General features: G+C 55.9%; 2 protein-coding genes across 3 annotated transcripts; both read left to right on the forward strand.

Annotated features, from left to right (window-relative positions):
* The first annotated feature begins 372 nt into the window (after positions 1-372).
* NOTCH4 (notch receptor 4) lies at positions 373-21,206 on the forward strand. 2 transcript variants are annotated; one of them, XM_006215371.4, is made up of 30 exons: positions 373-568; positions 1,328-1,409; positions 1,581-1,873; positions 2,535-2,882; positions 2,965-3,087; positions 3,200-3,436; positions 3,657-3,812; positions 4,142-4,336; positions 5,813-5,926; positions 7,004-7,117; positions 7,199-7,321; positions 8,177-8,336; positions 8,972-9,117; positions 9,408-9,560; positions 9,778-9,895; positions 10,100-10,187; positions 10,547-10,700; positions 11,552-11,736; positions 13,450-13,702; positions 13,962-14,074; positions 14,893-15,416; positions 16,052-16,432; positions 16,533-16,708; positions 17,254-17,473; positions 17,656-17,737; positions 17,832-17,970; positions 18,464-18,759; positions 18,990-19,137; positions 19,644-19,741; positions 19,913-21,206. In XM_006215371.4, the coding sequence occupies exons 1-30, from the start codon at positions 508-510 to the stop codon at positions 20,603-20,605; spliced, it is 5,973 nt and encodes a 1,990-aa protein (XP_006215433.1). In that variant the 5' UTR covers positions 373-507; the 3' UTR covers positions 20,606-21,206. The 2 variants fall into 2 exon arrangements, with proteins under 2 accessions (XP_006215433.1, XP_006215434.1); XM_006215372.4 differs by having other exon boundaries at positions 379-568; positions 17,656-17,728.
* Positions 21,207-22,289: 1,083 nt separating this feature from the next.
* Positions 22,290-24,451, forward strand: GPSM3 (G protein signaling modulator 3). The gene is made up of 4 exons (XM_015248707.3): positions 22,290-22,700; positions 22,908-23,016; positions 23,233-23,432; positions 23,677-24,451. Exons 1-4 carry the CDS (start codon positions 22,659-22,661, stop codon positions 23,812-23,814), a joined length of 489 nt encoding a protein of 162 aa, XP_015104193.1. The 5' UTR covers positions 22,290-22,658; the 3' UTR covers positions 23,815-24,451.
* Positions 24,452-24,455: the final 4 nt, after the last annotated feature.

A 24,455-nucleotide genomic window follows, 5' to 3' on the forward strand; every position in this document is an offset into this window, starting at 1 on the left:
CCCTGAGAAGCATCCGTCCTGACCTCATGAAAAAAGCCTCCTCTCTTAGGAAGAGGTATAGGAGCTCTCCCTCACCTCCCACCTCTGTTTCCAGCCCCTGACCCTCCCCCGCCCCAGGGCCCTGCAGCCACCTTGCAGTCCCCCCTCTGGGAAGGAGAGGCCACATCTACAGCAGAAGGCGGGGCTGCTCCCAGGGCCCCAGCAGCCCAGTGCTCCCCTTCTACCACACGCCCTCTGGCTGTGCTGTCCTACCCGCCCCACTTCCCCAGGGGTTGTCAGGGACAGAGGCCCCTCCCTCATCCCCCTCAATTTTCCTCCACTCCCCCCCATCACCAGGGTGTCCAGGACATTGTGTGACTCAGGAAACAGCTCAGACGTGAGGTTCACTACAGGCCAAGGAGGAGGAAGAAGGGGCCGTGGGAGCAGGGGAGGTGGTTGTGGCCTCAGTGGGGGCTCCGAGGGTCCTTGCAGAGGAGGCAGAGGGGATCTTGGGACAGGGGCTCTGGGATGCAGCCCCCTTCACTGCTGCTGCCGCCGCTGCTGCTGCTGTGTGTCATCAAGACCAGAGGTGAGGCACGGGGTGGGAGAGGTGAAGGGACCAAGACGGGACCTCAGGACGATTTCCCATGGGTTGGGGATAGACGGCCAAGCCCTGGATGGAGGAGTTTCTCATCTCCCAGATGGAATAGCCTGTAGGGAGACTCTACTCTGCCTCTGCAGCTATACAGCCCAAGGCTATGGGACTCATGCCAGCGGTGGTGACTGTAGGGGGATGGGTGAGAGGGTGCCCACCCCCAGGGAGAACCCAGTTGGTCCTGGAGCTGGGGGGACAGCAGGCTCTTGTGATCACATTTAGGAGGAAAAGAGGAAAGAGAGTAACCACCTGCTAGGGGAGCAGGAGATGGAGACATGGGAAGGTCAAGTCCCTTTCCTGGTCCAGCTGTCCCCACCCCCGATGGCTCAATGCTGGGCCCTTCCGGGAGGAAATCCCTTAATGTTTCAGCCATTCACCTCCCAGGAGTCCCCTCAGCCCCCCCCCCCCAATCCTTGTTGCCTTGCTTCCGAGGGACAGATCCTGAAGCTGGACTTAGGAGGCCAGACAATAAACAGGAAAGAGGGGGTGGGGATTCGTAACTGAGAGGCCTGGGATCTAAGGGGTTGGGGAGCAAGTGCCACGTGGAGACTAGAAACACGGATACAAAGGCAATGGTGGTTGAGAGCACATGTGTCGGGGGTGGCTGTGGTCAGGTCCCTCCGGATTAATCAGAGGAGGAAAAGGGGAGCATAATGCTCCCTGCTCCCTTCTCATCCTCATCTCCATCCCTAGGGCTGCAGTGTGGGAGTTTCCCAGAACCCTGTGCTAACGGAGGCACCTGCTTGAGCCTATATCCGGGGCAAGGGACCTGCCAGTGAGTGTACCTCGTGGGAATGGGAGACTGGAAAGGGCGAGGGAGAGCAGGGAGAAGTGAAAAGAAAGGAGAAGGGAGAAAGGGAGGCGGTTGAAGGGAAACAAATGAACAGGAGGGAGGAGAGAAGGCAGAGGGGCCAGGATGTGAGCTTTCCTCTCCTCCCCTGCCCAGGTGTGCCCCTGGCTTCCTGGGTGAGACGTGCCAGTTTCCCGACCCCTGCCAGGATGCCCAGCTCTGCCAGAATGGGGGCAGCTGCCGAGCCCTGCTTCCCACCCTTCCCAGCTCCCCCAGCCCCACCTCACCCTCCGCCCCCAGCTTCTTCTGCACCTGCCCCCCTGGCTTCACTGGTGAGAGGTGCCAGGCCCAGCTCAAGGACCCCTGTTCTTCCTTCTGTTCCAAAATGGGCCGCTGCCACATCCAGGCCTCGGGCCGCCCACAGTGCTCCTGCCTGCCAGGATGGACAGGTGAGCACTGGCGGGAGTGGGGAGGAGCAGCCGGCAGGACAAGGGCTGGGCTATGGGGTGGGAAGGATAGAACTGGGGACTGAGAGACTGGGAGCCCTGTGAGGACAGAGGTCTTGAGAATCAACAAGCCAGTTCTTGGGGGCAAGGATACAGCTCATTGGTAAAGCTCATACTTAGCATGAGGTCCTGGGTTCAATCCCAGTATTTCCATTAAAAATAAATAAATAAACCTAATTACCTCCCCACCCCCTGCCAAAATAAAAAAAAAAAAAAAGATCAAGATGAGAAAGGCAAGCCACCTGCCCAAGGGCACACAACCGGTCATCCCACAGCGAGGGGCTCTGTCTCCTGCCTGCAAAGCCTGCAGGTTTTCATCTCCCCACCAAGGTCACTACTGAAGGGACCCTGCGTCCCCAGTCCAGGCAGGGCTCAGGTGCAGTACTCCTACCAACAGCTCCATGTACTGTTTTCAGTTTGGAAAAGGTAGCCACTCCAGATAGAACCGTCCCAAGGAATGGTAAAACTGAGGATGAGGGAACAAGGCAGAGAGGGTATGGGAGGGAAGGGAAGTAAATATGGAAATTAGACACAGATAACCTGGAGGGAGAGCTGCGTCATCCAGAGGAACTGGAATTTGTGCCTCCTCTGTCCTTCACCTCAGGTGAGCAGTGCCAGCTTCGGGACTTCTGCTCAGCCAACCCCTGCATCAACGGAGGGGTGTGTCTGACCACCTACCCCCAGATCCAGTGCCGCTGCCCACCTGGTTTCGAGGGCCATGCCTGCGAACATGACATCAACGAGTGTTTCCTGGACCCAGGACCCTGCCCCAAGGGCACGTCCTGCCACAACACCCTGGGGTCCTTCCAGTGTCTCTGCCCCACCGGGCGGGAGGGGCCACGCTGTAAGCTCCAGCCAGGACCCTGCCCCACCAGCGGCTGTCTCAATGGGGGCACCTGTCAGCTGGTTCCAGGGAGAGACTCCACCTTCCACCTCTGCCTGTGTCCCCCAGGTGCGTCCTCACAGGGCTCTTCTGGGCACCGAGGTGGTCTCCCGTGGGTCCCCTTTCTCAGCTGATCACATGACCCTGACAGGTTTCACAGGCCCAAGCTGTGAGGTGAATCCAGATGACTGTGTGGGGCACCAGTGTCAGAACGGGGGCACTTGCCAGGATGGGCTGGCCACCTACACCTGCCTCTGCCCAGAGGCCTGGACAGGTGAGTCATTGAAGCCAAGTCGATGGCACCAGTGGCCCAGACGGTCGTCCCTTGTTCTCCCCTCCCCACAGGGCCCCAGCTCCAGCACCCGTCCCCTTCCCACCCCCTGCAGGCTGGGATTGCTCTGAAGATGTGGATGAATGTGAGGCTCGGGGTCCTCCTCTCTGTAAAAATGGAGGGACCTGCCAGAACTCAGCTGGCAGCTTTCACTGTGTGTGCGTCAGCGGCTGGGGAGGCACGGGCTGTGAGGAGAACCTGGACGACTGTGCTGCAGCCACCTGCGCCCCAGGATCCACCTGCATCGACCGTGTGGGCTCCTTCTCCTGCCTCTGCCCACCTGGCCGCACAGGTGTGGCGTGGGGGGCACAGGGGGGTGGGAGGTGGGGATGGCACGTGAGCAAAGCACGAGGAGAGCAGCTGGGGGCTTCAAGCAGCCTCTGAGAGCCTCGCCCACCTGCCCTCCAGGCCTCATGGGGGGTGGGAGGTGGGGATGGCACGTGAGCAAAGCACGAGGAGGGCAGCTGGGGGCTTCAAGCAGCCTCTGAGAGCCTCGCCCACCTGCCCTCCAGGCCTCCTGTGCCACATGGAGGACATGTGTCTGAGCCGGCCGTGCCACGGGGAAGCCCAGTGCAGCACAAACCCCCTGACGGGCTCCACTCTCTGCCTGTGTCAGCCTGGCTACACCGGGCCCACCTGCCACCAGGACCTGGACGAGTGTCAGATGGGTGAGGCACCCCTCATCAGACCCTCTCTGAGCCCCAGACAGGCTCTGCACTGAAGAGAGAAACAGGCAAATTGCTTTTCAAATTAAAAACATAAACATCTCCTCTTTCCTGAATTTGTCCAGATTTGGCATCTCTTCCCTACACAGTCTTTTCACCAACGCTCAGCCCTCCAGGCCCCAATGAGTCCTTCGCCTTCTTAAAGACACAAGCCCTTTCCCCACTTGGGTCTCGTCTGCCACAAACAGACCCCTCATAGTGTCCCTGCCAGTCTGGCCTCCTTGCCCTCCCGCCCCGACCCCTGTGGACCCCTGGTTCTTCTCTCCCTGCAGCCCAGCAAGGCCCCAGTCCCTGTGAACATGGCGGCTCCTGCTTCAACACGCCCGGCTCCTTTGAGTGCCTCTGTCCCCCTGGCTACACGGGATCCCGCTGCGAGGCTGATCACAATGAGTGCCTGTCCCAGCCCTGCCACCCGGGCAGCACCTGCCTGGACTTGCTCGCCACCTTCCACTGCCTCTGCCCACCAGGTACCAGCAGAATGGGGCCTCGGGTAGAGGAGACAGGGCACTAACCCACGGGGTGTGACCTCTCTGGAGCCTAGATAGCCTCAGGTCAGTTGGGGTCAGTTACCAAAGAATGTTTCTCCTCCTCTCCCCACCCCCAGGTGAAAACTCTGGAGACCGATAGCCCCTAAGAGAAGGGCGGCCACAGACGTAGTGAGGTTGTGCACTGCTCTACTCTTGGGGGAAGAGGACGTATTCACTTCAAAGTCATTAAGGGTGCACAGCCTGGTCCATTGGACCCAGAGGCCCATCAGGGGAAAACAGAATAGCGGTTAACAACTTTTCACGCTGCAGCCTCTGCTCATGCCAATCCAGAATGTTCCTTCTAATCACAGGAACTCTCTCCTGGAGAGATCAAGAGTAAACCCTTAAAACCCCAAGGGCGTGTGTGCTTGAATTTGGTACAACAGGAAAGAATGCTGCAAGGCTGCGCCTCCGTACAAGTTAGTGTTAAGAGGGGAATTATCTCCCCAGGGAGACAGCAACAGAGCCAATATCAAGGAGCTGAATGAAACCAGAGAAATAACAGCTTACTCTGTGCCAGGTAGTGCCTGAGCCTCTTACACGCATTATCTAATCTTGACAATAACCCTATGAGGTCAACATCGTTACTATGCCCATTTTATAAATGAAGAAACTGACTTGTCCAAGGTTGCCCAGCTAGCAAGTGGCAGAGCCAGGATTCAAACCCAGGGTTTTGATAGTTTTAACCACTGCACTATACAGCCTTTCTATGCTGAGAGCATCCAACGAAAAATGCTGGGAAAACTACCCAGTAGTCCAAGGGACAAGGTTGTAGATAACACGGAGCTTCAGAGGCAGGCTCCCCAAGCAAGAAGAGGGAGGCGACTGAGGTCCAGAGGCTGGTCCAGCTTCAGTTCAGGGTGAGACAGTGGAGACCAGGATGAGGCCAAAGACACAGGACAAATATGGGAGCAACACAGCTTCCCAGATGCCCTTCAAATGCCCACCTTGGGGATCCCTGGTCTCCCTGGCACAGAGGCCTGTCCAGGTAGAACAAGAGGAGTAAGCCACCTCCAAGTAGATGCTCATTTGTCACACTGGCACCTCGAGAACCCGCCGGGGCTGATCAGCTACCCTTCCCCCCATCCCGGGTGAGCCCTGCCTTCTGTGCACAGAGGAATAGCCCCAAAAGACACTTCCCGGGAGCCCTCCCACAGGTCCCCACAGGCGCCCTGCTCGCTGAGCTTTCACACTGGAGGGAGCAGAGCCACACACAGCAGAGCAGCGGAGCCTCGGGTTCACCTCTCCAGCCCCCATGCAGATGGCACCCTGGGAGGGGCTGCCTGATGGAGGCACACAGCAAGTCAGGGACCAGGCTGGTTCTGGGACCCAGGCCTCCCGGGCAGAAGGGGTGAGCAGCCAGGGCAAGGCTGGCGTGGCTGAGCCTCACCCCTGACCGCACCTCTACACCCTCAGGCTTCGAAGGGCAGCTCTGTGAGGTGGAGACCGATGAGTGTGCCTCTGCCCCTTGCCTGAACCAGGCTGACTGCCATGACCTGCTCAGTGGCTTCCAGTGTGTCTGCCGGCCCGGTGAGTGCAGATTCCAGTCCAGCCCCCTCGGCCCCGTGGGCTCCTGACCCTCCACAGTTCAGACCTGACAATCGCCCGGGGCCTCTTGAAGCTCCCTCTAGCCTGGCCAAGGAATCCCCCATTTCTCCAGCTTCTCCTCTGCTCTCCAAGCTCTCTTCCATGACATCCCCCAAATCCTCCATTGCTTACTTGCCCACCTCATCTCTGTCCGGCCAGATCACCCAATGTCCCTCCTCTCCAGCCCTCCTTCAGAGTCCCCTGTATGCTCTCCCTGCCTGCCGGGGCTGCCGGGCTGGTCTGCCCTCCAGGGACGCAGGGAAATTTGCCCCAGGCCTGCCTTCTCCAGCTTCATGGAACACCCCTGTGTTCCCTGCTATGATAATAACTGAGGTTTATTGAGTATTTACTCCAGGCCAGGCACATGGCCATGTACTTTTCAGGCATTGTCTCCTTGAATGCTTTCAATGGTATCATGAGGTAGGTTCTGTTATTATTTCTCTTTTACAGTGGAGCCCAGAGAGGTTGAGTAGCTTGCCCAAAGTCACACAGCCAGCAGGTGGTTGAGCTTCACCTTTTCTGCATCACCCTTCTGTCACCTCGACCTGCCCTAGGTGTCTTCTCTGGAAACTTTTCCAGGTTCCTCTTTCCTGGCAAGGGGAAGGGCCAGGACTTGTATTTATGCTTTCAGTAAAATGTGTTTTCAACATTAGTACACATATCCAGTTATGCCTTATTTAAATGAAGAATAAAATTACCAAGTTATGCTCCATTATGTCCTGAAATCCACATCACTATTTGAGAAGCCCCCAAATTGGTCCCTTTATTACATGATACATTTAGACAAAACCCCAAACCAAACTATTTAAAACAAGAGTCTCTCCATTGCCATTTGTAGCGATGTTGTTTCTATATTTGCCAAGAGAAGACTAACAGCAGTGTTAACTCTCAATTTCTTGTTTGAATCCATGAAATCATGCCTATAAAGCTCAAACACTTGTAACAAACTCTCTAATAAATCTACAGAAAAAAAAAAAGACCTTTGCCACCTCTCCTCCCCCCGGCTCCCCACCCCACCAGGATTCACCGGCCCGCGGTGTGAGGAGGACATAGACGAGTGCAGAAGCTCTCCCTGTGCTAACGGTGGGCAGTGCCGGGACCAGCCTGGATCCTTCCACTGCGAGTGTCTCCCAGGTAAACTGGGGCTCAAACACTGGAGGAGAGAGAGGGCAGGGGCAGAGTCCGTGCAGCCCTGGCCCTCCTGTTGTGCCACAGGCTTTGGAGGCCCGCGCTGTCAGGCGGAGGTGGACGAGTGTCTGAGCGGCCCATGCCCTGCTGGAGCCAGCTGCCTCGATCTCCCAGGAGCTTTCCTTTGCCTCTGCCCGTCTGGCTTCACAGGTCAGCAGGGGAGGCACTGGAAAGAACCGGAGGGATAATGAAATCCACTGTGGGTGGAGCAGAGGTCATTGATGGATGTTGGAGGACTGGGATGTGAGAACAGAATGAGAATGGGACCCCTTAAAGTTCTGCAGTGCAAAACCTGCACAACCATACAGGGGCTGAGGGCAAGTGTTACTGTAGGGCCCACACCGGGCCCAAAGTGAATGGCATGATTGGGGATCAGGAGTGGAGGATGGGATTCAAAGGCAAAACATTCATTTGCTTATTCAGCAAACATTTATTAAGTACCTACTATGCACTTAATAGACACAGACACAGACACAAAGTTGAGTAAGAGATGCTGTCCCCAAGTGACCTTAAATCTACTGCAGGGAGACCAAGTCTCTCGTTGATTATGGCCCAGAGACGTGCTCTGAGAGAGGAATGCACAGGATCCTATGGGAACACAAAGGACGGGCTAACCCAGACTAGAGATGGGAAGCCTTCATGAACAGAGTCTGAAGGACTGAGCAGGAGTTTGTTGAGACAGAATGCAAGACAGCACGTTTTAGCTGCAGATGACGGCATGTGCAAAGGCACAGAGGGAAGAAAAGCGTACCTGACTCAAGGGACTGTAGGAGCCCAGAGCTTAGGGTACAGTGGGGCAAAGGTGAGAAATGCAGCAGTCGCAGGAAGGTCACATCATGCAGGGCCCCGCGTGTCATTCTGAGGAAGTTAGTATCCCAAGGCAACAGGGAGCCACTGAAGGACGGGTCCTTGGGGAGGAAGCAAGTCATGCATAAGAAGTGGCCTTTGGCCCCATCAAAGACAGGGAGGGACTCTGTTTTCTCTCTGACCCATCTCCCCACCCAGGTCATCTCTGTGAAATTCCCCTGTGTGCCCCCGACCTGTGCCAGCCCAAGCAAACATGCCAGGATCAGGAGGACAAGGCCCCCTGTCTCTGCCCCAGTGGAAGCCCTGGCTGTGCCCCCGCTGCAGACAACTGCACCTGCCACCATGGGCACTGCCAGAGGTAACATCTTCCGGGCCCTCCCCATTTACAGTCTCCTCTGGGTCCTCCTCAGCTAGGGCAGGAGAAGACAGCCAGTGAGGTGTGAGCCCGTAGGAAATGGCCAACAGGGACTAGGAAGGAGATGGCAAAGTTCTGGGGTCACAGCCAATGGGAGGGCTCAGCTGGTGAATGCTATCCAATGAGGGGAGAGTTCATAAATAATGAGGGAAACAGAGGACCAGGGCTGGGGCTGGTCAAAGCAGAAAGCAGAGTAGTATTAAATCCCAGGACCAATTCGTTTCACCACTTCTTAGACAAATACTTACTGAGCGTCTACTATGTGTGGATACTTTTCCAGGCACTGGAGAACAGTGCAGAACAAAAGAGACGCAGTATCTGCTCTCATGGTGCTTTGGTTCTAATGAGCAAACACAGCCAATAAACAAGCTATGCACAGAATATAAAGAGAAATGTACTTGGAGAAAATGGGTGGAGCAGCTGGGGCAGAAGGGGGACAGTGCTGAGAGCAAAGCCACTGAGGAAAGGCCAGAGTCTCAGGGCCAACAAAAGAAGAGGTCATAGGGTTCTGACCAATGGGGAGGGGAGAAGAGAAAAACATCAGAAGAGAAAACCCTCCCCTTCCTCTCTGTGACCAGATCTTCGTGTGTGTGTGATGTGGGTTGGACAGGACCGGAGTGTGACTCAGAGCTGGGGGGCTGCGTCTCCACGCCCTGTGCCCATGGAGGGACCTGCCACCCCCAGCCCTTTGGCTACAACTGCACCTGCCCCACAGGCTTCACAGGTGAGCTGCTCCCTAAACCACATATACCCTGGGATGACCACCCTCTAAATCAAGGGCAAGGCCAGTGCAGGCCTGTGTCCAGGGGCTCTGGGTCTCAGTCACCACCAAGAACTGGGCACGGGCAGCAGCGGACATGGGTGATGTGTGGGAGGTGGTGACAAAAGAAAAGAGGTTGGATGGGGGAGAAGAGTGGCGATGGGGACGAGGAGGGGAAGGAAAGAGAAATGGAAGAGGAGGAAGAGAGGAGAAAAGGACAAGTCCCCTTCTCAGACCCTACCCACTTCCCTCAGGGCCCACGTGCAGTGAGGAGGTGACAGCTTGTTACTCAGGGCCCTGTCTCAATGGTGGTTCCTGCAGCCCCAGCCCTGGGGGCTACTCCTGCACCTGCCCTCCGAGCCACACTGGGCTCCACTGCCAGATCAGCGTCGACCACTGTGCCTCTGGTGAGTGCCCACAGTGTCTGGGGCTGGGCCACAGGACAATGCAGAAATTGGTCAGGGTATGTTTGTGCCATAATTTTTAAAAACTTAACTGGATGCCGCAAGCCGGCGTTTGGGTGAGGAAGTGGCGGTGGGAGCGCTGTCCTGTGTGCAGTGTGACTGAGGTCACAGGCCAGGTTACAGGCAGGGAACCCAACCCCTCACAGCCTCCTCTCTCTAGCACCGTGCCTCAATGGGGGCACCTGTGTGAATAGGCCCGGCACCTCCTCCTGCCTCTGTGCCCCGGGCTTCCAGGGCCCACGCTGTGAGGGGAGGATCCGTCCCAGCTGCGCAGACAGGTGAGCAGGGCACAGAGACCCCTGCCTCTCCATCTCCTCCGGGGCTCCATGCTGCCTCTCCTCCTATATCCCACACCCTTTCACTCAGCCCTCCCTCCTGTTTTCCCCTCCCCCTCACTGAGGCCCTCCTGCCCCCCCAGCATCACACACTCCCTCCCCTTGTTTCCCAGACCCTCCTCCTACCACGCCTTCTTTCTTATCCAGCCCCTGTAGGAACTGGGCAACCTGCCAAGATGGCCCTCAGGGTCCCCACTGCCTCTGCCCCCCTGGCTACACAGGAGGTAGCTGCCAGGTGAGGGGCACTGAGCCAGGTGTGCTGAGGAGGGGGTGGCTAGAGAGCTCCAGTGAGAGGGTCTCAGGTATTAAAAGGTGAGCAGCAGGGAAGCTTAGGAGAGGTGTCCACATGAAAGGAGGTTTGGGAGTCTAGGAGTTGGGGTCTAACTTGAGATTTGAATGGAGTTGAAGGACTGAGAGGATTTCTGATCCCAGGGACTGTTCTGGGATGTGGGTGTCAGAGGAAACCAGAGAGGGTAAACTGGTCCCAGACCATCCAGGAAAGAGTTTTAGAGATAAGGGATTTTGAGGATCTGGCAGAGGACCATCTCCGAACCTGATGCTCTTTCCTGCCTCATGCTCCCTCCTGACCCTCAGACGCTGATGGACTTATGTGCCCAGAAGCCCTGCCCACACAATTCCCACTGCCTCCAGACTGGGCCCTCCTTCCAGTGCCTGTGCCTCCAGGGATGGACTGGGCCTCTCTGCAACCTTCCGCTGTCCTCCTGCCAGAGGGCTGCTCTGAGCCAAGGTACCAACCCAAGGACCGACTAGGGAGCAGATGGAGAGAAAAGGGTGTCCTCCTCTACCTCATCCCTAAGGACATCCACACACAACATTCAGCCAAACAACCAAGAGTCCAAGTAACACAGACCAACCAGTCACGGTGCCACAGCTCAACACCCAGGACAGCCTAACACAACTCAGCTCCTAGCACCACATTCAACACAACTCAGGCAACATCAACCAGCCCAGTCGACGAGACTCCTATTTAACACAACCACCTGGGACAGAAAGTGTGGAACAACTCAACATTGCCATTACCACCATAACTCAACTGCAGTGAACCACATTTAACCCAACTATGCTCAACATACTTCACCATGCCCTGCTCACTTGGATGTTATGCCAACCCCTGGTACAAGAATACCACCCCCGCCTTGATCAAATAAATTTTGATATGAGAAGAACTCAGGAGACTATTGCGGGGTCCGGGGATGGTCAGTGGGAATCACTGGGAGAGAATATGCGAGGATGCAAAACCCAGGGGACAGAAAGGCCATTAGTTAAGTCACATGCCCCCACCTTAAAAATAAAATTTAACAATTAGAGAAAAAGGGCAGTTGAGATTTCTTTAAAGCCAAGAATACAGCTGTTTATAATGCTCTGATAAGCCAGAGGAGAGGTATTCCTCTCCATCTGACAGATCAGGCAGGAGGGGGAACTTGGTATTTTAACCTCTTCAGCGTCAGGAGTTACAGACTCCTCAGGCTCCCAGGAATGTTAGTGGCACCCACTCGCCTCTCTGCTCAGCGTTTGGGGCCCCTGAGCATCCTTCCACCCCATTTAGCTTTATCAGTCCCTGTTTGTCTCTCTTCCCAGGCACAGAAATCTCTTCCCTGTGCCAGAATGGAGGCATCTGCATTGACAACGGCCCCTCCTACTTCTGCCACTGTCCCCCCGGATTCCAAGGCAGTACCTGCCAGGACAGGGTGAACCCATGTGAGTCCAGGCCTTGCCAGCACGGGGCCACCTGCGTGGCCCAACCCAATGGTTATCTCTGCCAGGTGAGAGGGTCTAGAGGAGCTGGGGGAGACAAAGGTGGGCTGGCTGTGGGAAACAACAGTCGTGGGTCAGAATGGGGGATGGGGCATTTTCCTTTCACTTCCCCCACACATCCCACCAACCACAGAGTCGTGCTGCTTACCTCCTAGTACTTCTCAGCTCTGTCCTTGCACCCGCACCCTCATCGCCCTGCCTTTGTCCAGGCCTTCACTGCCTTCCACCCGGATCTCAGCCTCCTAACTATCATCCAGCCTCACACTTGTCCTCCTAAAGGTTCAGCCTCTGCGCCACTACCAGGGAGCTTCGTTGAAAATATTAAGCTGACCTGTCGCTCCCCTACTTAAAACCCTTCAGTGGCTGCCCACCTCTTTGATAATGAAGTCCAAAGCCCTGCGTGACCCAGCCCCGCCTGCCTCTCCGGCCTCATCTCTCCCCACCCCCACCCTCCTCCCTTACTTCTGCAACACAAAACTGCTGCTGGCTTCCCCCCACCCCAAACTGGCTCTTTGATGGCCTTCCTCACCCCTCTCCCAATGGATGGTGCCCCGGAGGCGCTGCCTCAGGAAAATGTCCCGAACTTCTCTCCAGACTGGGTTACAGCCCCTCCTTGGTGGTTTGAGTCACTGAGCAGGAGAGGGAGGCAAAGCTGGGGTTCAAGTCCAAGCAACCTGATCCTTGTACTCAGAACCACGACTTTGGCTAGAAGGCATGAAGCAGGTCCGCCAACTGCCCTTTTTCTCTAACTGTTAAATTTTATTTTTTACCTTATTCTTATGAGCATTTTCAAACTGACACAAAAGCAGTGTGCTGATTAGCAGTGAACCCTCATACACCTAATACTCAGCTCTGCTTCCCTGCCCATAAAACTCCTTCTTCCCAAAGTTTCCAAGACACCCCCCTTGCCTGCTTCTTCCAGCCCTCTGGCCGCTCCTCAGATTCTCTGTGAATCCCTTTTTCTCCATCATATTTCTGAAGCCCTGCTGGGACTCCGTTCTCACATACCCTCCTTCCCCCTGCAAGAACTCTGCACGTGGTACAGCCATCATCAATGGCCCTCTCACTAGCAGAAAGATCTGAAACAACCGGAAAACGGTTAAGGCATCAGCAATGGAGTCCTTGACTTGCCCTACCACCTACTGCTGTGTGGTTTGCCCAAGTCAAGGAATTAGTTTCCTTTTTCTGTAAAGTGAGAATCAAATGAGATGGCCCATGTAGAGGGTTTTGGGAAGGTTTGTGAGGTTATGTACACAAAGCATGCAATAAATTCTAGCTGCCTCTCTCCTCTGGTTGACTGAGGACTTCATGAAAGCAGGGATGTGTTCTAATTTCCTTTGTATTCCTAGTGCCTAAAACGGTGCCTGGCACAAAGTAGGCATTCGATGAAGGTTTATAAATTAATTAATAAAGCATGACAGAGCCCGGTGGATGTGTGGTTGAGGGAGGAAGGTTTGACCAAAAACGGAGCTATATTTACTGGCAATGTAGCATAGAAATTGTTTGTGGCTGGGAAGGGATTAAGTTTCATATTATTGAGCAACTGTGTATCATGTGGAGTTGAGATAAAGGGTTAAGCTACCATGGCTGTGGTGGATGCTGAGCTGAGTGATGCTTTGAGCTGGAGGCGGGGAGCTAGGCAGACTGTCTTGAGCTAGTCCCCTATGGTGCCAGGATGGGCTCATTTACTGGTTCCCTGTCTGACCCTCTTTGCCTGCAAGTGTGCACCAGGTTACAGTGGACAGAACTGCTCAAAGGAGCCCGACGCTTGTCAATCCCAGCCCTGTCACAACCATGGGACCTGCACCCCCAAACCTGGAGGCTTCCACTGTGCCTGCCCTCCAGGCTTTGTGGGGCTGCGCTGTGAGGGGGACGTGGATGAGTGTCTGGACCGGCCCTGTCACCCCACAGGCACTGCAGCCTGCCACTCTCTGGCCAATGCCTTCTACTGCCAGTGTCTGCCCGGACACACAGGTAAGGCCTGGGACGAGGGGTGTAGGCATCTCTGTGCACAGATGAACTGACCATGGAAACCCAGACAATCCCCACCCACGAGGCAGCCTAGTCATCTGGTCTATCCCCCTGCCTCCACGCCCCCCCACCCCCACCCAGAGAATATGCCCCATGATCCCTTTGTCTGTGCAGCCAGTGCTGGGCTGACTCCCAGGAATGCGCTAGGAAGGAGGCAGCCAGTGAAGTAGAGAGTTACGTTTAATCCTACCCTCGCCCCCAGGCCAGTTGTGTGAACAGGAGATAGACCCCTGCCAGAGCCAGCCCTGCTCCCACGGAGGGTCTTGTGAGACCACACCAGGACCACCCCAAGGATTCACCTGCCACTGCCCCCAGGTGAGTGACCACAGAGCTGCTTTCTCTGTCGCCCCGATGCTGACGCAAGGTGAGAATGTCTGAGCCAGAACCTGGTGGAGCAACGGAGTGGGAATTATTGAAGAAAACTGTCTCATGTTCACAGTGGTAAGTGGCTCTCAGAAGCGGTAGTGGGGAAAGGCAGGATCCAGTGGGAGCATGAATGGAATTATCAGAAGTATGGGCATTGCCTAAGGGAAGGTTCCCCCAGGTCAAGCTGGATGTCCTTGGATAAATTCTTTTAACTCTGTGTATTTGTTTATTGACCTCAGATGCACCAAACTGGGTTAATCTTAAAAACTTGGTTCATGATACACTAACGTACAAACTAACACTGGTTTCTGCACAGCCTTCTTTTACTTTATTATACTTACAAGATAACATCCATGAAAAATAAAAAAATTTTTAAAAAGATAACACTCATGAACTAAACCAAGGAATTACAATATTAACAATAACTTTCATGTACTTACGTCCTCCTCTATCCAGAAGAGAAAGTATACAATCCTATCTCCAAGGATTAAGATAATATAGTGCTAGTTCAATTACTATCACTCTATTAACAGTCTTCCAGGACTTGCATGGTGATTCACCCATGTAGTTTTGTAGAGCTGTGGTCCATCCTTCTCCACCACTATGTAATATGCCATTGTGGGAGGGATCTGTAAAATGAACTTAATATTCTGAGGCCCCTTCCAGATGAGAATCTAGGATCCTCTGAGTTATCTTAACCCAGGAATTTGCTTGAGGGGAAGTGGGAAGAATACAAGGTCCTTCACCAATATCTCTCCTCTCCACAGGGTTTTGAAGGCCCCACCTGTAGCCAAAGAGCCCCCTCCTGCGGCCTTCATCACTGCCACCACGGTGGCCTCTGTCTGCCCTCCCCCAAGTCTGGATTCCCGCCCCGCTGTGCCTGCTTCAGTGGTTATGGGGGCCCTGACTGCCTGACCCCACCCGCTCCTCGAGGCTGCGGCCCTCCCTCTCCATGCCTACACAATGGCAGCTGCTCAGAGACGCCCGGGCTGGGGGCCCCAGGCTTTCGATGCTCCTGCCCTCCCAGCTCTCCAGGGCCCCGGTGTCAGAGGCCCGGAGCAAAGGGATGTGAGGGTAGAGGTGGAGATGGGGCCTGTGACGCTGGCTGCAGTGGCCCAGGAGGAAACTGGGATGGGGGGGACTGCTCCCTGGGGGTCCCAGACCCCTGGAAGGGCTGCCCCTCCCATTCTCGGTGCTGGCTTCTCTTCCGGGATGGGCAGTGCCACCCGCAGTGTGACTCTGAAGAGTGTTTGTTTGATGGCTACGACTGTGAGACTCCTCCAGCCTGCACGTGAGCCTGAAGCCCTGCCTTGGGCTGGGGGGGCGGGTGGGGAGGCAGGAGGAAGGACAGAGGTCTCTGAGTTACAGGGTGACCACAGCCTCAAGCCCCAGGGAGAGTCTACCCTAATACCCATTGCTAAGTAGGGGTATAAGATGCTGGACTCTAACCCGAGGGAATGGGGACAGCATAAATATTTAATGTGGGGACCAGGAAAGAGAGCGCTGCCTCTGTCTGGGCTCCTCTCTGAGGGATGTGGGAGCTCTGATCTCAAGCTCTCTCTTTAAGCCCTGTTGCTGTGGAGGATCTCCCCTAGCAACCAGCACCCCTAAGGGAAAAGGGCTCCCCTTCAGGGAGACAGGAGAGCTTGGGAGGGTCCCAAGGGAGGGAGATTAGCTGCAGAGTGTTTTCTGGGAATGGTCCTGGGGGACCTAGGGGGACCTAGGGGATGGTCCTAGGAAACAAGGGTGTCAGCAGACATTAGGGGATCTGGACTACCTACCATCCAGGGACTAAGCCCACTGCCCCAGAGCTGCCCCCACTTAACAACCAGAGCCCTAGAGGCCGTGGAATATCAGGAATCCTCTCTGGGATGAGGGAGTCAGGTTTCTTTGGGGGTCCTGAGTCCCTCTCTCCTCACCCCACAGTCCAGCCTACGACCAGTACTGCCACGATCACTTCCACAACGGACACTGCGAGAAGGGCTGCAACACTGCAGAATGTGGCTGGGATGGGGGTGACTGCAGGCCCAGAGACAGGGATGCAGAGTGGGGGCCCTCCCTGGCCCTGCTGGTGGTGCTGAACCCCTCAACCCTGGACCAGCAGCTGCGTGCCCTGGCCCGGGTGCTGTCCCTGACTCTGAGGGTAGGGCTCTGGGTGAGAAAGGATAGTGACGGCAGGGACATGGTGTACCCCTATCCTGGGGCCCAGGCCGAAGAGGAGTTAGGAGGAACCCCAGACCCCTCTCACCAGAGAGCAGCCCCTCAAACACAGCCTGTAGGCAAGGAGACAGACTCCCTCAGCACTGGGTAAGAAGCTGGTGGCAGCGGGCAGACATTAGTTTTTTTACCCATGGAGGGAAGGGAGCCAGGGACCAACACAGGGGCCTCTGAGGTGCCTTCCCCACAGGTTCGTGGTGGTGATGGGTGTGGATCTGTCCCGCTGTGGCCCGGACCACCCTGCATCCCGCTGTCCCTGGGACCCTGGGCTCCTGCTCCGCTTCCTTGCTGCGATGGCCGCAGTGGGGGCCCTGGAACCCCTACTGCCAGGACCCCTGCTGGCTGCCCACCCTCGTGCAGGCACCGGTAGGTGACCCCCTGTCATTTCCCCTCACTTTGCTCCCGGGCTAGCTTTCACGCCAACAACCAGCAATGGAGGTCAAATGAAACAGAATCGCTGGGACCCCAAGTGTTCTTTATGGAGACTTACCCTTGTTAACCTCCTTCTCTAACTAGATCTCCTCATGGCCTATTTGCTCTGCAGTCTCCTTCCTTATTTCCCCAAGTACTTTAGCCTAACCTCTATCGTACACCTCCCACAAACCTTGGGTTCCGGTCTGTCCTCTCTACGAGACCAAGAGTATCCAATCATCCCCGCGTCAAACAGTTGGTAGTACATGAAAGAATAATAACTCTTAATAGCACTATGTGCCAGCCTCGCTCTAAGCATTTTACAGTATTAACTCATTTAATCCTCCCAACAACCCCATGAGGGAGGTACTCTTACTATTCCCATTTTACAGTTGAGGAAACTGTGGCAAAAAGAGGTGACTGCACTTGCCCAAAGTCTCACAGGAGTACCCAGCCCCACCAGGAATGGCCTCTTTTCCTGACTGTGTCTCTTCCACCAGTGCCCCCCGCCAACCAGCTTCCCTGGCCTGTACTGTGCTCACCGGTGGCCGGGGTGCTTCTCCTGGCTCTCGGGGCCCTACTTGTCCTCCAACTCATCCGCCGGCGGCGCCGAGAGCATGGGGCCCTCTGGCTGCCCCCTGGGTTCACTCGAAGGCCTCGGACTCAGCCAGTTCCCCGCCGACGCCGGCCCCCTCTGGGCGAGGACAGCATCGGCCTCAAGTGAGAGTGAGGAAGAACCGGGACTCGGGGTGGGGGCTCTTTCCCATGGAGATATTTATGATCAGAAGCAATGAGAAATGCTATTGCAGAAGCTGAAGACAAGAAAGGTGAGGGAGGAGGAAGGCTGCTGGAAATCTTAGAGACCCTGAAGGTTCTCTACCCACCCACCCTCTTCCTTCCAGGGCACTGAAACCAGAGGCAGAAGTTGATGAGGATGGAGTTGTGATGTGCTCAGGCCCCGAGGAAGGAGAGGAGGTGGGCCAGGTGAAGGCACTGGGGCAGGAATGGTCCCAAGGTGATGGAAGGGTTGAAGAGAAAAGTCAACGCCCCTTCACTGATCCTTGCTCTGATCCCCAAGGCTGAAGAAATGGCCTCACCTTCCAAGTGCCAGCTCTGGCCTCTAAGTGGTGACTGTCAGGAGCTCCCCCAGGCAGCCATGCTGACTCCTCCCCAGGAATCTGAACTGGACGTCCCTGACGTGGACACCCGTGGACCTGGTATGTATGCAACTCAGACCAAGAAAATGAAAACTCCCTCTGACCCTTTTAGAATCAGAAAACCCTTTGCTATCAGAACTGGAGAAACTAATGTTAGAGTTAGTGTTTTAGAGCAATCATTCTCAGACAGAAGAATCGGCATCACCAGGGAAATTGTTAGAAATACAAATTCTCAGGCTCCACTCCACAGCTACTGATTCAGAAATTCAAAATACTGACAAGCCCTGCAGGTGAGTCTGATCCAGGACTCAAGTTTGAGAACAATTGCCTTAGGGTGAGAGTACTATGGCCTGTTGCTTCCTTTTACAAATCAGGAAACTGAAGTCCAGAGAAAAGGAAAGTCATTTGATTAAAGCCACACAAAATTGTGAGCCCAAGCTGGGTTTCCCTACACCTCAGGCCGTGATTTTCCCTGAGCCTCCGTGTTCTCCCCTCCCCCAGTTATGTCCTTTTGATTGATTTGTCTCCCATTCCTCATGTCTCTTACACACAGATGGGGTAACACCCCTGATGTCAGCAGTCTGCTGTGGGGGAGTGGAGTCCAGGACCTATCAGGGGACATGGCTGGGAAGCCCTGAGCCCTGGGAACCTCTGCTGGGTGGAGGGGCCTGTCCCCAGGTTCACACCTTGGGCACTGGGGAGACTCCCCTGCACCTAGCTGCCCGATTCTCCAGACCAACCGCTGCCCGCCGCCTCCTTGAGGCAGGAGCTAACCCCAACCAGCCTGACCGGGCAGGGCGCACCCCTCTTCACACCGCTGTGGCTGCTGATGCCCGGGAGGTTTGCCAGGTCAGTCAGTGTACAATGGAGCCGCTAAAGGAAACGGGGCAAACTTGCAACTAAAGTCAGGCAAAAGCATCCTCAAGGGTTTGGCAGAGGAAGGTGATGTGAGATTGGGGACTGAAAGGGAAACAAGAACAGATGGTTGAATACGGACTGGGGGGTGGTTAACAGTGTGATAAACCTTAGCTAGAAGTCCAGATATACCAAGGATCACTGGTCCTCTCTGCATCCCCTAGCTCTTACTCCGCAGCAGACAGACCTTAGTGGATGCACGGACAGAGGATGGGACCACAGCCCTGATGCTGGCTGCCAGGCTGGCTGTTGAGGACCTGGTTGAAGAACTGATTGCAGCCAAAGCAGATGTGGGGGCCAAAGATAAATGGGGTATGGATCTGGGGAAGCTGATGTTGTGCTATAAAGAAGTTGAGCAAATGGGGCGTAAGACGCCAAGGAGGGGAGCAGCAGAGGGACCAGCTGGAGGCTGGGGCATTCCCTCCCACTCTGCTGTGAGGGTGGTAAACCTGCGGTGCGGTGGCAGTACGCAGAACGTGAGTCTTCCTCACCATCCTCAAAAACACACACACTGCTCTAGTCCACTGGGAACTACGATGCGGGAAATGTCTGAGAAGGGGGAACGGTCTCGTGGGAGGGAGGTGGTCTGCCGGTCCCACCGACCCCAGAACAATGCCCCATTGTCCCTCCCGCGCGCCGGTGACGTCACCAGGGGCAACGCTTCCTGCAGGCCGGCGGTCACCCGGGCAACGCTTCCGCTTTTGAGGTACCCGGCAGGCCGAATAGCCCTTCCCCCAAGACCAGAATCCGTGGGAAACAGGAACCCAGGCGACTGGCCCCCAGCCTCCGGGTTAACAACCTCCCACGTCGTCCCCTAGGAAAAACCGCGCTGCACTGGGCCGCCGCCGTGAACAACGCCAGGGCCGCCCGCTCCCTTCTCCAGGCCGGAGCCGATAAAGACGCACAGGATGGCAGGGTTAGACCGGGTAGAGGGCTCCCCGCAATAAAACGGGCCAGGAGAAGTGGAACGCGCGGGAACTCCGCAAAACCTGAAGGGGGAGGGGCCAGCGGTCGTGCAGAAGGAGGGCCAGCCCTGTGGGGCGTGGCCTTCCCTGACCTCGCCCCCTGGTTGTTTCCTCCCGCGCAGGAGCAGACGCCGCTGTTCCTGGCGGCCCGGGAAGGGGCAGTGGAGGTAGCCCAGCTGCTGCTGGAGCTGGGGGCGGCCCGAGGGCTGCGGGACCAGGCCGGGCTAGCGCCCGGGGACATCGCTCGCCAGCGAAACCACTGGGATCTGCTGACGTTGCTGGAAGGGGCGGGACCACTGGAGGCGCGTCACAAAGCCACGCCGGGCCGCGAGGTCGGCGCTTACCAGCGCGCGAGAACTGCGTCGGGAAGCGTGCCCCCGCGCGGGGGCGGGGCCCTGCCGCGCTGCCGGACGCTGTCGGCCGGAGCCTGTCCGCAAGCTCGGACTTTGTCCGTAGACTTGGCCGCGCGTGGGGGCGGGGCCTATTCGCACAGCCGGAGCCTATCGAAAGGAGCAGCAGGAGGCGGCCCGCCCCTCCGCGGCCGTAGGTTTTCAACAGGCATGCGCGGGCCTCGGCCCAACCCTGCAATAGAGCGAGGAAGATCCGGGGTCGCGGCCGGGAGCGGGAGTGTGGCCTCAGCTGATGACTGGCCCTGCGATTGGGTGGCCCTAGGAGCCTGCGGCCCCGCCTCCAACACTCCAATCCCGCCTCCCTGCCTTACTCCGTCCCCGGAGCGGGGATCCCCTCAAGTTGCCTGGTGTCCCCCAGCCCACCAAGTAGTACCCTTAAATGCGGGAGGTGAGGGTCAGAAATAAAAGGCTACATGGCAGGGAGGGATTCTAAAAGTGAGTACTCATTAAATGACAGGCAGTCTGGAAGGTCTCCAGATTTTAAGATCCTTGAGCCCCAAATATGAGGGATTATGAGTGTAGTGTCCCTCCCAAAGTGAGTGTATGCCACATCGTCTTACACGTGGAGAAACTGCAGCCCTGGAAAAGGGGTTTAGGGTGCTGGGATGAAGCAGGCCCATCCTCTCTCCCAGAAAATAAGGGTGAGAGGTTACAGGAGGATGGGGTGGAATGGGAGAAGTACCCCTGAACTGGAACCAAAAACTGCAAACAGGATGTAAGATCTCCTTTCCTATATATGGTTCCTAGGGGGAGCCCCATCGCCTGTAACCCCGACCACTCACAAAGGGCTGATAAATATTTATTGAGCACTTACTGTGTGCCAGACACTGTGTAGGTGCTGAAGGGAGGGCCAAGGGTCACTCCAGCTGATGACTCCTTGCATTCTCTCCACCTTCCCCCACCCCCAAACAAACCACTGCAGGGATGAAGTGCCACTCTTATAGCCACCACTCTATTTAAGAACCCCACATTTGTCAACCCATAATAAAGCTGACTTGAAGTGTTACCTTTTTTTGGAGGGGTTGGGGAGTGGAAAAAATATGGGATTAACTGCACAGTGTTTTCAGAATTTTGTGCCCTAGGTTCAACATTTGGATGGAAGCTTTGAGCATAGTGTTAAGAGCAAGAATAAGTAGACTTGGGGGTCCTGTGTTAATTTAGGGTATCAAAAGGTGAAAGTCTCTAGTAGCTCAGGGAGAAACGACTCACACACGAAACCAGGCCTACCCTTTGTTCCTCTTGCAAGGGCATTTAGTTATAGCCACTTAGGAGATTCCTGAGACCTCAAGTAGAGGGAGATGGAGAAAGCATCTCCAACTTTATCCTCCATTCAGCAACTTGGTTATACCTCTTTAATAGCAATGGACCTGAGACATGGAGGCATGAAGTATTTTGAAAGCTAGTAACTACCATTGCTGGAGCATTCACTATGTGCCGAATGCTTAATATCACACTTAATCCTTACATCAACACTATAAAAAATAATTTTATAAGACCTCCCTTTTACTCTTTCAGAAACTGAGGCAGAGGTTTCACTTGCCCCATATTGCAAGGCATTAAGTGGCAGAACCTGATCTATCATATTTTACGTTCAAAGTCACTGAGCTAACATGACAGCCATTTTGAGGTCCAAAATGTCTCTGTCCTCTTCCCACCTTGGTGCCAGCCAGCCTGACCAACGTTGATCAAAGACCAAGCCAGGTTGTGGTCCTCTCTCTTTTCCATTTCATAACTAGAGGAAAGTTTCCCCTGCCCCCTGTCTCTTACATTTGGTGCATATCTTGTCCCCTGAATAGACTGTAAGCACCTATAAGGCAGTTATTACTATTCAACACATTTATTAGACACAGTGCTAGGGGTGTATGTATACATGTTTCAGGCCCCGGCATCCCTGGATCTAAGTCCTGCTTCCCACCGGAACCATGCCTCTCCCAGTCCCAATAAGTCTGAGGGAAGCTGAGAAGCAGGGGGAGGGTCCTTCTTGGGGAAGGTACCTGGGGCAAGGGGGTGAGGGGGGTTTCTGAGGAGTGAAACCACTTCCTTTGTAGCTAGTTCCTGTGTTGACAGAACTGAAGGGGAGGAGGGGGGTAGAAGGAACAGAGCCAGGGGTTGGGGGACTACTGAGGATCTGGAGATGAGAAAGCCAAAGTCCTCCCCCTCCCTGACACCCCCATCACTACTGCAGCTGGAGGAGCTTTTCCCAGTCTCTGTTCCCCTGGGGCGAGAGAGGTCAAGCATGTAGTTTGGGTGGGAAAAGAGAACTGGAGGAAGTTGACAGAGATGGGCGGGGCCCGTGGGGGTGCTGACCAGGAACCCAGCTTCCTGCTCAGTACCCAGACATCCAGCCCCCGGCTCACCCCCACCCCTTTCAGCCCCTACTCCCCTCAGGAACTCAGGGTTCCGGCCCTCCTCCCAAATCAGAGCTACTCCTCCCCCACCAGTTTCTCCCCTCTAGGGGATGGAGGCTGAGAGACCCCAGGAAGAAGAGGATGATGAGCAGGTGAGCTGGGCACCGGGTCTGGGAGGCTGCCACTGGGAGAGGGAGGTGAGAGGACCTGAGGCAGAGACTGAGTAATGGTGGACTCAGGCGACTTGGGTGGGCTTGGGCACACTGAGGCAGGAATAGAGACACCAAGAGAGGAAATGGGCTGCTGGCCTAGTCCTCTGCGCACCCCACCCCTGCTTGACTGGAACGGATGTCTCTCAGCATCAGGGCCCCCCTCAGGATGAGCGTGGCTGGCCCCCTGTGAACACCGGTACTCGGCCTTGGCGATCTGCTCCTCCGTCCCCTCCTCCTCCAGGGGCCCGCCACACAGGTATCCCCCTCACCCAGGGGGCTCCCTGATCCTGGTGCCCACATCCTTCCTGATCCCATTACCAAGGCCCACTCCATCATGGGCTCTCTCCCCACCTCCAGACTCCCCATCACACCCCCTTAGTTCTGACCCCACGTCCCTAATCATACCCCCACATCCACCACCCCTGTCTCCCAACTCCTATGGGTCCCTGAGCCCTTCCCCTCCTCTCCCCAGCCCTGGGGCCCCGCTCGGCCTCCCTGCTCTCCCTGCAGACTGAGCTGCTTCTGGACTTGGTGGCTGAGGCCCAGTCCCGCCGCCTAGAGGAGCAGCGGGCCACCTTCCATGTGCCTCAAAACCCCCCAAACTTAGGCCGAGCCCCACCCCGGCCTCTTGAGGACAGAGAACAGCTCTACAGCACCATCCTCAGTCACCAGGTGAGACGCCCCCCACCCCCACCCCAGGAGGCAAGACCCAGGCTTCTTGGTCTCTTGGCCCCTGTTCTCCTTTGGCCCTACCCCTCCTTCTCCCCAGGCATCTGCCCCCTCACCAGATCCTAGTCCCCTCATCCCCATCCCCATCACAGGTGTCCTATACGCCCCTCACACCAGCTCTGGCTCCTTTCAAGGCCTGCTCCTCTTAGAAGCTCACCAACAACTTCCCTTCCCTCCACTCCTCCAGTGCCAGCGGATGGAAGCCCAGCGGTCAGAGCCCCCCCTACCCCCAGGAGGACAGGAGCTCCTGGAGTTGCTGCTGAGAGTTCAGGGTGGGGGTCGAATGGAGGAGCAAAGGTCCCAGCCCCCCACACACACCTGCTGAGACTTGAGCCCCCACCAGCCCCTCTGTACTGCTGTGGCTCAAAGCTGGGCAGCCCACTGCATGCCCTCAACCCTGCCTGGCAGAGGCACCAGAGACTGGAAGACCCAGCAGAAATCTCAGTAGTCATCGCCCTCATCCACCCTTCCTGGGAGCTGGAGGGTTGCAAGTCCTCAGACCCTGGGAATAGTCAAGGTAGGATGGACATTTAACTCCCTCTGTGACCAAGTACATGGGAGCTGAAGGCCTTGAGAGGAACCCAGCCACAGAGGGACAACTCACCCTTTCCTCTGGTCTCAGGGAGGAACTGGGAGTCTTGGTCTTGAGTTGTGGGGACACTCCCTATACTCAAGACACCAGGCAGGATCTGAGGGTTCAGGCCTCCACCTCCCAAGAAAAGGCAAATCTCCCAAGGTTTGGACCTGAGAGACAGTTCCACCCTCCTTCTCAGTAAGAAGAAAGGAAGAGAGGGCACAGCAAAGACTTATTGTCCCACCTCCATCACCGGCACCCCACAGCCCCAGGACTGAGGGGCCTATAGGCTGTGGATGGACATTTAGCCCTGCCCACCCTCCCTCCCCATTGCTGTTCTGAGCTGTCTGATGTTTGGTGACATGAATAAATGTAATTCCCCTCTGGACTGA

This window comes from Vicugna pacos, chromosome 20 (genome assembly GCF_048564905.1).
Source record: "Vicugna pacos chromosome 20, VicPac4, whole genome shotgun sequence".
Lineage (NCBI taxonomy): Eukaryota > Metazoa > Chordata > Mammalia > Artiodactyla > Camelidae > Vicugna > Vicugna pacos.